At 49.0% G+C, this 14,692-nt stretch overlaps 2 protein-coding genes across 5 annotated transcripts in view; both read right to left on the bottom strand.

The window, feature by feature from the left end:
• LOC142843019 (apolipoprotein L3-like) overlaps nucleotides 1–14,692 on the bottom strand; it is a 143,613-nt gene that overhangs the window by 11,824 nt on the left and 117,097 nt on the right. The window lies entirely within an intron of this gene.
• LOC142843021 (apolipoprotein L3-like) lies at nucleotides 2,457–9,903 on the bottom strand. The gene is made up of 4 exons (XM_075959788.1): nucleotides 9,875–9,903; nucleotides 6,742–6,830; nucleotides 5,501–5,627; nucleotides 2,457–3,775 (listed from the first exon to the last, which is right to left on the bottom strand). Exons 2-4 carry the CDS (start codon nucleotides 6,752–6,754, stop codon nucleotides 2,896–2,898), a joined length of 1,020 nt encoding a protein of 339 aa, XP_075815903.1. The 5' UTR covers nucleotides 6,755–6,830; nucleotides 9,875–9,903; the 3' UTR covers nucleotides 2,457–2,895.

Here is a 14,692-nt window from a genome sequence, read left to right on the forward strand (position 1 = left end):
ATGTGTGCCAGACAGCCGGCTACCAAGGAGAGCAGTGCCTGCTAGGGATGAGCAGAGCAGACCATCCTAACTCTGTTTATCTGATTAAAAAGAGAGATTCTGAGAGGGAAAGTACTGTGCACAGCTGATTTTGACTTTGTGTGTTTTTTTTAAATAATTCCAAGGTTTCTAGAATGCTCTTTGTTTGTATAAACACACAGCTTGCCCCTCCCTTGACTGTGCCCTTTGATCTCTCAAACACACAGCCTATGCACTGTTTGCAGGATTGTGCACCTTGCCCTCTCTGTCCCCAGGCTGGCACTCTCTCCCACCCAGCACACAGAACAACCCTGGCCTTCTCTCTGCTGCCCCACAGACTGAAGAGAGCCTGGCTAAGGGCAGGGGGTGCAGGCTGGACATCCACTGACTTCCTTCCTTCTAGAATCCAGAACAGGACACTCTTTTCTGGGCCTCAGGTTCCACCATGGATCCTGGCACAGACACACATACTGAGAGATTCACGCTGCAGTCTCTGGGCTCCTTGTATCTCACACGTCCACATTTGCCACCATCCGTTCCTGTGGCAACATCTTAGGGAACTCCAGGATGGTCAGGACACAAGAATGGGAGGACTCTGGGTTCTCTGCTCTCTCCATTCACATCCTCAATTCCCCCATTTCCCAGAGGGCACCCAGAACAGCCACCTTCCCTCTGAGGTGCTATCGTCATAAGTCAGGTGGTCTGGAGGATCTGGGCAGCCAGGAAGGAATGAGCAGCTTTCGACAACACATCTAAGGATGTCTGACAGTCTCTTGTGCAGACTTCTGAGGGAGTGGAAAAAGCACCCAGATTATAACGTCGATGCAGTTCAGCCACAGGCTGATGAACCTGTGACCCTGCCCATTGCCTAAATCACAATTATAAAATGGGGCAATAGTCCTCTTTACAGTGGTTGTGGGGATGGGCCGATATTTCCTGACTTACGGAAGAATCTTCTCCCGACTAAGTTTGATGGGACACAGTGGTCCTTAGCAGTGTGTCCAGTCCCCAGTCCCAACCAGAGGCAAGCTATGGACCGATGTTCCCAGCCTGAGAAGGGCAAGTGGGGTCACACATTCTGAGCAGCTGATGATCCAGAGGACGCCTCAGACAAGCCACCCTCTTGGTGCCACTCTCTTCTCTGTCTTGCCATCTCTAATATCCACTCAGAGGAGCAACCCTCTCATCCCACAGTGCTTGATGAGTCTTTGTGGTCTCAGCCACCAGTGATTGTGGGACCCTCAATGGATCACTTGCCATCTCTAATATCCACTCAGAGGAGCAACCCTCTCATCTCACAGTGCTTGATGAGTCTTTGTGGTCTCAGTCACCAGTGATTGTGGGACCCTCAATGGATCACTTGCCATCTCTGCTGGGCTCTGTCCCTCTTTCTTGTACAAACTCCTCCCCATCCCTCACCTGGCTTCATGGGGTACAGACCCTGGCTCCAAGCTCAGGAGCAAATGTAGATGGTACAAATGGAAGTGTCCAGAAGGAATCCCAACTGAGGCTTCTAAGATCCTAATTAGCTCATGAGGACGTCAATAGCAGCAGGGAGGTTGGAATGTTACCGATCATGACCTAATAATACTTTGTCTCTGACTGTTCTTAGTCCCCTGAATATCCATTTATTGCCACTGCTGTGTTGGATTTAACACTCTCTGACTAAGATAAAAAGCACTTGAGATGTATTAACACAGTAGACCACTAGCTTCCTTCAGCCCACAAACTAAGACCTCTCACGGATGACACCCGAGGTCTGTAGCCCTCTCCAATGTCTCCCCGATTATCCTGGAAATGTGTTCATTTATGGCTTTCTTTGTCTGTTACTATAAAAGCTTCATGAAATGGTTACCATGTCAGAGGATGGACTTTGGGGTCATCTAAATCTGTCTTCCTGAGCCATGGTCACTCCTATTTGGTTCCACAATCAATTATATCTTTTCCCGCTTGAGATGAGAGTTGTTTTTTTTGTTGACTATAGCAATGAGCAGCTGCTGCCTCTCAACCCGGAGCCCAGGCCTGGGACTTCATGTCAATTCCTGTGCTGCTTTGTCCTGCCATCAGTTCCCTTACTGCCCCAGTTGGAGGAGAGGGATCACTCACACTGTTCACCTTGGCTGCACCATCTCCATGAAACACACACACACACACACACACACACACACACACACACACGGGAGAGGTGGGAGGAGAGGAGTGTTCCCACACATGGAGCCACCTGAGGGAGATTTCCTTGGAGTCCCTGAGCTTCTGGAAGGAGGGAACAGCACTTGCACCTGGTGTCCTTGCTAATGAAGAGTTCAGGAACCTTTGTGTTTAACCCCTGACCGGCTCACCAGCTGTTAGAGGAAACACGGAGAGCTAGGATACCTCCCAAATCTTCCAGGTTCTCATGCCCCAGGACAAATACACACAGTGAGGTCGTTACAGCAGGAGCAGTTTATTTAGGGCACGAAGACATGCCTGAGGACGGGAATGGACTGGGGAGCTGGGGAAGGCACAGGCTCCAAAGCACAGGGCTGGGGGCTCATGGCTTATCTGCATAGCACACACCTTCTCTTGGGTTTGTGTTCTGTGACTTCTTTCTCATGCTTTGTTTCCGGTAGCCGAGATGGGGAGGGCTTTCCAGTCTTTGTGATAACTGGCTTCTTCCATGTTTAGTCCAGAGGCCGTTCTCTCCAATCCCTCCCTGGCACCTCCTCTGGTCCCTGTCTCAGGCTCCAGTTGGACACACTTAACCCACTGCTGTGCACATGAACCTTCCATGATCAGCCATAGGCCTGCATCTCTGTCCCAAGGACTTGGCTGGACTCTTGTTCCCCTCTAACAGTGTCTCCACAGTCCCCATCTCTGTTCAGTTCCTATCCTCTGACCTCAGCATGTTTTGGGGGATGGGGAGACTAATTGGGAGATAAGCAGAGTGGTGTAGAATTTTTCGAGCTTCCCCATTGTCTCCTCCAGCTCTTCAGCCAGCTCCCTGAGAGCTTGAGCGGACTCTGACTGTGCCCCTTCGTACAGATGCTTTGATGTCTTCACAAGGCTGTCCACATCTTGCAAGAGAGACACACCTGCAGCGGTGGCCCTCTTGAGGCGGGCTTCATTGCTCATCGCCAGAGGGGTTCCTCTCAAGGTGGCCCTCACCTGTCTAGCACGCTGGTCGGGGATCTTTCCTGATTTAGCGAGGATCCTGGCATCTTCTTCTAAGCGAGGGTTGGCTCTTACCAGCCTGAGGGCATCCATGTGTCGCTCAAGGGCTTCAAGATCTTCGACGATATCTTTGGCAGCCTGAGGGAACTTGCTGGCAACCCTGGCCATGGCTGCTCCAGCCTCCAACATATCCATGCCAGTTGAATCATGGTGACCAGTTTTCACTTTATCCGAAAACCTGCTTGCTTCCTCCACAATGGAAGTAGCAACATTAGTCACGGTAGCTGCTACCCCCAGCCCCAAGCCAGTGGCAGAGAGCATCAGACTCCCCTCTGCTGTCACTGGTGCCAGAAACAGACCAAAGAGGTCCAGCGTGTCGGAGAAGGTGCTGAAGGAGTCAGCCACTACGTTGGAGATGGCGCAGCCCTTGCGCACCTCCTCAGCGTGGTCAGCCAGGGCGTGGAGCTGCCTGATGTGCTCCTCCACCTCTGCCTTCAGGTGACAAAACGCTTTCAGAAACCTCTTCCTGCCCTGCAGGTCTCTGTCTGCTAGGGCCGAGAGTGCTGTCAGGTCCCTCAGCACTTTGTGAAGAGCCACTGCCTTATCCCTGTAAGAGCGGAGGTCAAGTGCATGAGAAAGATGCCTCTCGTCTGTGTAAAACAGGCGGTCACACCCCCCTGCAGTTATGTATCCAGTCACCACCCAACAGGAACTCTAAAGGTGCGCAAGTTCCACTTTGGTGCGTGATATTAGGTATTTCAAAGACAAACTTTGGGGCTGGAGAGATGGCTCAGTGGTTAAGAGCATCGCCTGTTCTTCCAAAGGTCCTGAGTTCAATTCCCAGCAACCACATGGTGGCTCACAACCATCTGTAATGAGGTCTGGTGCCCTCTTCTGGTCTGGAGACATACAAACAGAATATTGTATACATAATAAATAAATAAATATTAAAAAAAAAAAAAGACAAACTTTGTTGTCCTTAGTATGGGGGAGTCACCATAAGGGCTGGAGAGACACTCAGTGGGGAAGGAGCTTGCCGTGTGAGTATGCAAGCTGGAGTCCCATCCCTCAAACAGCAGTAAAAAGAGCCCGACCCCGGGGATGGCTTTGTAATCTCGGTGCTGGGGAGGCAGAGACAGGTGGACCCTGGGACTCACTGGCCATGTCGTCCAGGCTACTTGGCAAACAAGAGTCCAGTGAGAAACTCTGCTTCAAAAACAAGGACAGTCCCTAAGGTACAGCTGAGGCTATCCTCTGACCTCTCCGTGTACTTATGCACACCTCGCACATACATGAACACACACATGTTTGCATGTGTCTCATCGTAGTCAACCTGAAAGGCAAGGTAGCTGTGGACATTGCAAAATTGTGCTTAACTACCAGGTAAACGCCATCACCTCCTGACAAATGTGCTGAGGGTTGACTCCTTGCCACTAGCACCACCACCATGTGTGTGCTGAGGGGAGTCTGCAGATGAACACAGAACCCCGAATGACATCAATGCCCCCTTCATTCACGGACTCTTTGTGTGCTGCAGAGAGATCGTTTTCTCCAAAGACAAGATTTCTCATTCTCCTCAGCTGCTGGAATGTCCTCTACAGCCCTGGCCTGCCAGACAGGTGTGTTCACCTGAGCACTTCAGCCGTGAGACCATCTAACTTGAGCATCCTGAATCTGGAAGATTCTAAAGACCAGACCAGTCTTTGACTAGGACTACTTCCAAGTTCATGTCTCTGCATCCTATTCAGAGTTTAATCTCACTCAGGACCCAAAGACAGACCCGAGGAGACACTGTACCCTGGTCTTCCTCTTTCCCATATGACTATTACCCGCTTTACAACCAATTCGGCTATTCTGGTTGGTTTATCGAGGAGGGGTGGCTGAACATGTCTTTTCCTGGCACAGACCGTGACCAGGAGTTTGGTACCACATGTGAGCGGTGGGCAGCAGCTGCCTCCCAGTCTTAAGCATAGGCTTAGCAGCTGTTACCAATCCATGTGTTTCTTTGGCTCTGCCCAAGTTCAGCCAAATTAGTAGTAAAGAATAATGCCATCTGACCTTGACATGCGTGTCCGTACCCATGTATTACACAAGCCTTACATACTCCAATCCACTAATCAAAAATGAAATGATCTTTTCCCCTGTGGGCGCCATGTCCCCTCAATCTGATGTGGCTGCTTGTCAGGGACAGCGTGTTAGAGTTGTTTCCAAGGATTGTTGAGGAATGCCCTTGACTCCATCTCCTGGGACTGTCTGAAGTGTATGTGCCTGCCCAGGAGATCCTGTCATGAAGGGGTTTGGGGGCAGTGCTGGGGCACCCCAGAGAGGTAACCTGGGCAACTTGGCCTTGGATACAAACGCCTCCCAGGCTCCATCTTCGGTCATCAGGCGATGCAGGCCACCTCTGCCTGCTGTGTTCTGGAGGTGCCCAGGGGCTTTACCGGTGAAGAGTCTGCTCTCTACGTGAAACAAAGAATGAAGTTAGAGACAAGTCAGAGGGGCTGAGGTGACATGGAGAACAAGGTTCTTAGTGTCATGCCATGAGCGTTTGTCACATGCCGTTCTGCTGATGGACTCATCAGTGTTGTGGTGTTGTGTCCTTTGGTTTCTATGCAGTAGTTGTGAGGCCCTGTGTCTATATTTGTAGGTAGAGTCTACGTGGAGTGAAGCCATTGCAATGAAGCAATATAAACCGAGTCCCTAATACACCCCGGAGAACTCCCTCCTTTCCTCTTTCCTCCCTCCATCCCTCTCTCTCTTTTTCTCCCTCTCTCTTCTGTTACTTTTCATACAAACACAGCAGCAGAGGCTTCTGCACTTACAGTGAGCCTGCTCCCATTGCAAACCAGGCAGAGAGCCTCACGCTAACCAACCTGCCTCACCTTCCTCATTTACATTGGCGTCCAGAGCTGAGAGGAAAGACAGACTTCTGTTTTCCATCTGTCTGGTATTGTGAGACATATCGTGGGAAGGAGATATATATGGAGGTGTCACTGGGGAAGGGGAAACTTCAGGGCTGGTTTGCATTTACCTTGTGCATCTGCCACATCTGTGCCTCCAAAGGTGACTTTCTCTGCCTCTGACACCAGTTTATTGGGTCAAAGTGCAACATTGGAAAATGGAACAGAAATGATATCAGAGTGTGTTGAACACAGCAAGGTATTGTTTTTGGAGTTATCTTATATTCATAATGAATATGTCTAAGTAGATTACAGAGCCAATGATGACCTGCTTTGGACGAGACTGCAGAAGTATTTCTTCCCCGATGGGAGCTCTGCCCTCTCTGGATGTTTGGAAATTACACAATCAGTGTACCATGTCGGTGAACCACGCTGACTTTGGGAGGTGTGATGGCGCCACATGCCCTGCTGTCCTCTACATCACAGGGCTTGCTTGGTCACCGCAGAGAGGACAGGTGGAGGGAAAGTAACCCCTTATATGTCCCCATACAGGGCTAGGACATGGATCCCTAGAGACTTAGAATTAGGGCACACACCTTGGTCACTGGTGGCCTCATCCTTATCTGGTGTGCAGATAAGAGCAGAGGGCAGCAAGGTCAAGGGTCATGCCTACCTCTAGAGGCCATGAGTGTTTCTGGATCCTGGTTGCCCGTCACAGGATCAGTGAGGGATTTTTCTGACAGCTCACTGGATGTCCCGGCTCTAGGAAGAAGAAACACAGTTGGGCTAAAGTGGGGATAACTGTAGGAAAGGTGGGTGACCACATCTCTTGTTGTTCCACAGTTCCCTTCAGGGTGGCTGCCAAGAGTCAAAGTGACTTAATTCACAGAGCTCAGTCTTTCCCTGAATCACATAGCCGCTATTTAACAAAACCAGGCTTCTGGCTCCCTCCTGTCTCCCTCGCCCCAGCCTGGGAAGAAGCCTACTGTCCTGTGGGTTCCAAGGGAAGTGTGACACACTGAGGACATAGTTGTGAAAAACATTCAGATCAAGACAGAAAGTGGAGAGAAGGAAGAACATTCTGGCGACTACTCGTGGGTGGGAACTGTGTTTGAGCAATGCCAACTACCATCGACAGAGCAGCTCTGCTTCAGGGGCCTGAGCAGCCAGGCTGGGGCTTAGGACTCTGAGAAGAGGCAGAGAGTATGGAGTCTGCATTCTTACTCTGTCCTACTCTGTGATGACATCTTGTTTTGGTGTAATAAGAATATCCTGTCAAAAACTAAAGTTGAGGCCTGGGCCATGCTCTGAGACATCCCAGCCTCCTCCAGGGAGCTCAGTAAGTATCTCTCTTGTAAATTGCATCCTTGCAGGTACTGTGTTTCAGTCACATGGCCACATCGAGTCCCTGTGCCATGGCAGAAAAAATGAAGTCCCTTCCTGGTCAAGTACACCTTGGTGGGTCCTTTCTCAGGTCTCCTTATACAGGATACGGAGAGATTCCATGGCACAGCTGGCCCTCACCTTCTCCACATCCATCCAGACATTCCCGCTAGCACCACCCACCCGCAGCCTAGATCCTAATGAAGGTTCTATCTACCCTCCCTCCAGCCTCTGTGGTGAACCCTCTGCACCACTGAGAACAACCATTCCACTGAATGACAGGTATGTCCCTGGGTCCTTGGGCTGGAGGACATCAACTTCACAGAGATAAGTCACTTCTGTCTCTTGGAAGAAAGCTGTGAGGTGTCCCTACCTGGATAGCCAAAGGTTCTCTTCTCTATGAAGCCTTAGCAGCATGGGGTGTTCCCAGGAAGATGGCATCTCTGACTTCCTACTGTGTGTAATAGCCACCTCCACCCCTTTGCCCCCACTGTCCTCCACACAGAATTGGTTTTTCTCAGACTTGAGGTCAATAACACAGTGACTAAGTGACTTGGTCCTGACCAACAAGGCACAAGAAGGATCCTGAGGGGTTTCTTGGGGCACCTGCTAAAGGCACGGTGTGTGGAAGACATGCAGTCCCTACCACTTCCCTCCTGCCTCACAGGTACAGGACCTCAGAGGCTGTCAGCTGAAAAGTAGGAAATTCAGGCGACAGTAAGCATTGGTGAAGTGTCTGCAACGTGCATCTTATAGTTTTGTGTGAGTCTGGGCAGGAGAGATGACTCAGCGGTAGAGTTCTTGCCAGGCAGGCCCTAGGCCCTGGGATTGAAGCCCAGTACCACAAAAATGAATAAATATATAAAATTTTGTCTTGCTCTACCTGTATTAAGCCCTCCATCTGGCCAGCAGGACAGTGAGCCTTCTTGGATGAGTGACTCCCTGGTTATGTCCCAGGAAATGTGAGGGTGAGCCTGTCCTTTTCTGCTCCTGGCCGACTGAAGTCCCAGGCTGAGAGCCTGTGTCCTCCATCAGTGCTCAAGCTCTCAACACAGCATCTCCTGGTGTCTACTGACTTCTTCACTTGGGCAGAAGAGGTGAGGACAGCACGCTCCTCTCTGAGAGAATCCTTAATTCTCTCCCAGGGGCACGTTCAGAACCTTGAACCTATCACAGAGGTCCCCAGCCTGATGCAGGCTCTTCTCCTAATCTCCTCAAACAACGTCCAGTTTTTTTTTTCAGGCCTGTATTGGGCTGTTCCTCCCCATAAGATGCCTGCATCCTCCACCCACTGAACTCTCCCAGGCCTTCTCTTTCTGGCTGGCTTCTGCATTCCCTCTGTGGACTGAGCACAGTGTTTTCCTGGGCCCCTCTCTCCATTAGTCTTGGTCCAGCACCAGTGTGAGTCATGTTCCCCGTAGTAGCCCAATGCTGGTTCCAGAACCATCTAAGTGGGTACTGTCGTCCCGAGCCCACAGTGCCCCTGATCTGGGCTCTGGGGGACATTTATTGGACATAGAGTCACTAATCTCTGAGGACATGGCATCATTAAAAGATAATGAGTAATTGCTTTTTAATTTTCTTCTTCTTCCTCCTCCTCCCCTCATTTTATCTTCCCAATGTTTCTAGAACATTCTCCTCGTCAACAGTCATACAGAACTAAACCCCCTCCCTCCACACACACTTGAAGTCTGATCTTTGACCTTGTGGTTAACACACAGTTCAGTGAGTTGTTTACCTGATTGTTCACATTTTCCCTTCCTGCCCCAACACTGACACCCTTCCCCAGCTAATACACAGGGAACCATTTCTCTCTCCTCCATAGACTGGACAGAGGTCAGAGGATGTCCAGGGGAGGCGGGCCTGTGACCCACCTGCTCAGCCTCTTCAAAGACTCCCTCAGCAAAACCCACTCCCTAGGTCCTCAGTTTCCCCATGGCATGGCATAGATGCACACTCAGAGACAGTTGGTGGCACAATCTCCGGGCTTCCTGTATCTCCAAATCAGCATTTATCCCCAGCTGGTCTAGGCAGCCACAGTCCTGGTCCATCGTCAGATGCTCTCAAGGACCAGTGAGTTCTGAGTCTCCTGCCCTCCTCCACACCCTTCAGTTTCTCCATTTCCCCAGCTGCTGGACACCCAGAATCTGCTTTCTGTCAGGAGTCTGCTGTCTGGACCCCCTAGGCATCCTAGCTCCTGAGCTGAGCCCCAGACCACATGCTGACCCCATCTGAGGGTTTCTTGTGTTTAGTGCAGAGAGAAAGATCCAGATGCCAACCTGGCTGCAGGTTCTTCTGAACTCTGGGCTGTCAATGATGCTTGAGTTCCCTTGGTTCATCCCTACAATGAGGCAATTATCCCTCTTTCCCCGGGTAAAACTGTGAGGATGAGGAGGCAGAGCAGCCAAGGAGGCTCAGCTTACCAAGGAGTCTCTGCAGGGGTGAGTTTGTCAGGACCCAGATGGCCTAGGCTGTGTAGATCCGGTCACCAGCTGCACATCTGAGTCAGAAGGAGCAGCAGCCTCTGGCCTGATGAACTCAGCTGGGAAATGGAAAGCAAAAGTTTCACCTGGGCAGCCTTGATCCAATCAACACACTGGAATGGACACTTGGAGGGTGCCACCCACAGCCCCGCCCACCTTGCTGAGTCAACAGAGAGACCTCAGCTCAACATTCCCAATTCTGCTCTGGCCAACTCATCTCTGGTGGGCTCCCTGTGGAGGGAAGACACACCACCACAAACTGGGGAACCCTCCACAGATCACCTCCAGCTCCTTGCTGCTCTGCCAAGCCTCCCCAGTGCCCTAGCAACCCCCTTCCCATCCCCTACTGCACTTCAGCAGAATGTCCCTGTCCCAGATATTTGAAGAGGACAGCGCTGCTGATGGTGGCAGGCACAGTGCGTAGCCCCCCGTCTATGTGGATACTTCTGCCTCCCGTTTGTGCTCTGTGCTCAGATCCGTCACACAGAACCTCTGAGAAAGCCCAGGAGCTTTCACGGCAGACTCTCTGGCTCCCAGACTGGCTGCCATGACCCCTTGCATAGAGGAGCCAAAGCCCACTGCAGACAGGAAGTTTGAGTCAACAACAGGTAGTGACGACTGTGGAACAAGTCAGCTTTGTTCCAGGCTGCATGGAATTTAAACAAGGCTGGACCTCGTTGGCCATTGACCCTGTGGCAGGACAGGTTCCATTCCATTCGTGTGTCCTTGGAGCTTGTTGGCCATCCTCACTCTTGAGAAATCCACACTACTGCTGCCAACACACTTACCTCCACATCGGGCTGGAGTTTAATCATCATTTCTTATTATCCAGAACTTTCCTGGTTTATAACAGACAGCAGTGATTGTGTTAATATGGAGGGAGCACTGTGACTTTCTGTTGAGGATACTGAGCTACTGGGAGAGGTAATGGCTTAAATCTCAGGATTCAGAGACTTTCCAAGCCCAAGCCAAGATTTACCATCAGACATTAAACTCTTGTGACCATACTTTCTACCTTGAAGTTATTTGGAGTCTGGGCAGTTCAGTCTCAGCACCCACATCAAGCAGCTCACAGCCTCCTGTGATTCCAGGTCCAGAGGAGCTGACAGCCTGTTATGATCTCTGTAGGCACGGCACACAAGTGGAACACACAGACAACCAGGCACACACACACACACACACACACACACACACACACACAGAGAGAGAGAGAGAGAGAGAGAGAGAGAGAGAGAGAGAGAGAGAGAGAGAGAGAGAGAACCAATAAGATTATCAAATGTAAAGTTACTTTTTTGCTGCTCTTTTTCTCCACACTCCCCTGCTCTGTCTCTTTTCCCTCCATCACCAAGGATTTAGCCTGACAGTGAGAAATTCACAATCAGGTGCAGATCATTAAAATGTCCACAGACAGCTGAGTGACAGCCTGGAAGGGGATCTCAGAGTAGAGCATAGAATGAACAGGAACATTAATACAGTCATGAGGAGAGTCAACATGGAGCAATAGGACAGTCTACAGATTTGCCTGAAAGAGAGAAATAAGAATATCAACCTCCAGGGAAACAAGGAGAAACCATCTCACTTGGACATCCTGAAGACAATGCAAAGAAATGGATCACAGACCAGTGACATGACAAAAAATGTCATGCAGTGTGGCTGCCACTCCAGAGGTGGGGATGCCGAAAGGACCTTTGCTCCAGATGCAATTGGGAGTATGGCCTTAATGTATTTTTTTTAAAGATGCTAAGCCCTTCTTTTTTTTTTTATTGAGAAAAGGAAGAAAAAAAAACAAGTTTCCACCTCCTCCCAGCCTCCCATTTCCCTCCCCCTCCTCCCACCCTTCTCCCCCTCCTCCCACTCCTCTCCCCCTCCCTCTCCAGTCCAAAGAGCAGTCAGGGTTCCCTGCCCTGTGGTAAGTCCTAGGTCCTCCCCCCTCTGTCCATATCTAGGAAGGTGAACATCCAAACTGGCTAGGCTCCCACAAAGCCAGCACATTGCGTAGGATCAAAACCCCGTGCCATTGTCCTTGGTTTCTCATCAGCCCTCATTGTTCGCCATGTTCAGAGAGTCCAGTTTTAACCCATGCTTTTTCAGTCACAGTCCAGCTGGCCTTGGTGAGCTCCCAGTAGATCAGCTCTACTGTCTCAGTGGGTGGATGCACCCCTTGTGGTCCCGACTTCTCTGCTCATGTTCTCCCTCCTTCTGCTCCTCATTGGGACCTTGGGAGCTCAGTCCAGTGCTCCAGTGTGGGTCTCTGTCTCTATCTCCATCCATCACCAGATGAAGGTTCTATGATGATATGCAAGATATTCGTCAGTATTGCTATAGGCTAGGGTCATTTCAGGTTCCCTATCCTCAGCTGCCCAAGGAACTAACTGGGGACCTCGGCTTGGGCTCCTGGGAGCCACTCTAGGTTCAAGTCTCTTGCCAACCCTAAGGTGGCTCCCTTAACTAAGAATTGTGCTTCCGTGCTCCCCTATCCAACCTTCCTTTATCCCAATCCTCCTTTTCCCCCAAGTTCCCCCATCCTCCCTTTCTCCCTTTTCTCTCCCCATCTCCCCTTACCCCCATCCCACTCCACCCCCAAGATCCCAATTTTCTCCCCGGCAATTTTGTCTACTTCCCATAGCCAAGAGGGTAACTACATGTTTTTCCTTTGGTTCACCTTCTTACTTAGCTTCTTTAGGATCACCAATTGTAGACTCCGTGACCCTTATTTATGGCTAGAAACCAATTATGAGTGAGTACATCCCATATTCATCTTTTTGGGTCTGGGTTACCTCACTCAGAATAGTGTTTTCTATTTCCATCCATTTGCATGCAAAATTCGAGAAGTCATTGTTTTTTACCGCAGCGTAGTACTCTAGTGTGTAGATATTCCACACTTTCTTCATCCATTCTTCCATTGAGGGGCATCTAGGTTGTTTCCAGGTTCTGGCTATTACAAATAATACTGCTATGAACATGGTTGAACAAATTCTCTGGTCATATGATAGGGCATCTCTTGGGTATATTCCCAGGAGTGGTATTGCTGGGTCCAGGAGTAGGTTGATCCCGAATTTCCTGAGAAACCGAAACACTGATTTCCAAAGTGGTTGCACAAGATTGCATTCCCACCAGCAATGGATGAGGGTACCCCTTCCTCCACAGCCTCTCCAGCAAAGGCTATCATTGGTGTTTTTGATTTTAGCCATTCTGACAGGTGTAAGATGATATCTCAAAGTTGTTTTGATTTGCATTTCCCTGATCGCTAAGGAGGTTGAGCATGACCTTAAGTGTCTTTTGGCCATTTGAACTTCCTCTGCTGAGAATTCTCTGTTCAGTTCAGTGCCCCATTTTTTAATTGGGTTAATTAGCATTTTAAAGTCTAGTTTCCTGAGTTCTCTATATATTTTGGAGATCAGACTTTTGTCTGTTGCGGGGTTGGTGAAGATCTTCTCCCAGTCAGTAGGTTGCCTTTTTGTCTTGGTGACAGTGTCCTTTGCTTTACAGAAGCTTCTCAGTTTTAGTAGGTCCCATTTATTCAATGTTGCCCTTAATGTCTGTGCTGTTGGGGTTACACATAGGAAGCGATCTCCTGTGCCCATCTGTTGTAGGGTACTTCCCACTTTCTCTTCTATTAGGTTCAATGTGTTCTGACTGATAGTGAGGTCTTTAATCCATTTGGACTTGAGTTTTGTGCATGGTGATAGATATGGGTCTATTTTCATTCTTCTACAGGTTGACATCCAGTTATGCCAGCGCCATTTGTTGAAGATGCTTTCTTTCTTCCATTGTATACTTTTTGGCTCCTTTATAAAAAATGAGGTGTTCATAGGTTTGTGGGTTAAAATTCGGGTCTTCTATACGATTCCATTGGTCGACATCTCTGTTTTTATGCCAGTACAACACTGTTTTCATCACTGTAGCTCTGTAATAGAGTTTGAAGTCAGGGATGGTAATGCCTCCAGACAATCCTTTATTGTATAGGATTGTTTTGGCTATCCTGGGTTTTTTTGTTTTTCCATATAAAGTTGATTATTGTCCTCTCAAGATCTGTGAAGAATTTTAATGGGACCTTGATGGGGATTGCATTGAATCTATAAATTGCCTTTGGTAGAATTGCCATTTTTACTATGTTGATCCTCCCAATCCAAGAGCAAGGGAGTTCCTTCCATTTTCTGGTATACTCCTCAATTTCTTTCTTCAATGCCTTAAAGTTCTTGTCAAATAGATCTTTCACTTCCTTGGTTAGAGTTACCCCAAGATATTTTATGCTGTTTGTGGCTATCGTGAAAGGTGAAGCTTCTCTGATTTCCCTCTCTGCTTCCATATCCTTTGTGTATAAGAGAGCGACTGATTTTTTGGAGTTGATCTTGTATTCTGCCACATTACTAAAGCTGTTTATCAGCTGTAAAAGTTCTTTGGTGGAGTTTTGGGGGTTGCTTATGTACACTATCATATCATCTGCAAATAACGAAAGTTTCACTTCTTCCTTTCCAATTCGAATCCCCTTGATCCCCTTATGTTGTCTTATTGCTATTGCTAGAACTTCAAGCACTATATTGAAGAGGTATGGCGAGAGTGGACAGCCTTGTCGTGTTCCTGAGTTTAGTGGGATGGCTTTGAGTTTCTCTCCATTTAATTTGATGTTAGCTGTCGGCTTGCTGTATATAGCTTTTATTATATTTAGGTATGACCCTTGTATCCCTAATCTCTCCAATACTTTTATCATAAAGGGATGTTGAATTTTGTCAAATGCTTTTTCAGCATCTAATGAGA

Source organism: Microtus pennsylvanicus, chromosome 2, assembly GCF_037038515.1.
Source record: "Microtus pennsylvanicus isolate mMicPen1 chromosome 2, mMicPen1.hap1, whole genome shotgun sequence".
Taxonomy (NCBI): Eukaryota; Metazoa; Chordata; class Mammalia; order Rodentia; family Cricetidae; genus Microtus; species Microtus pennsylvanicus.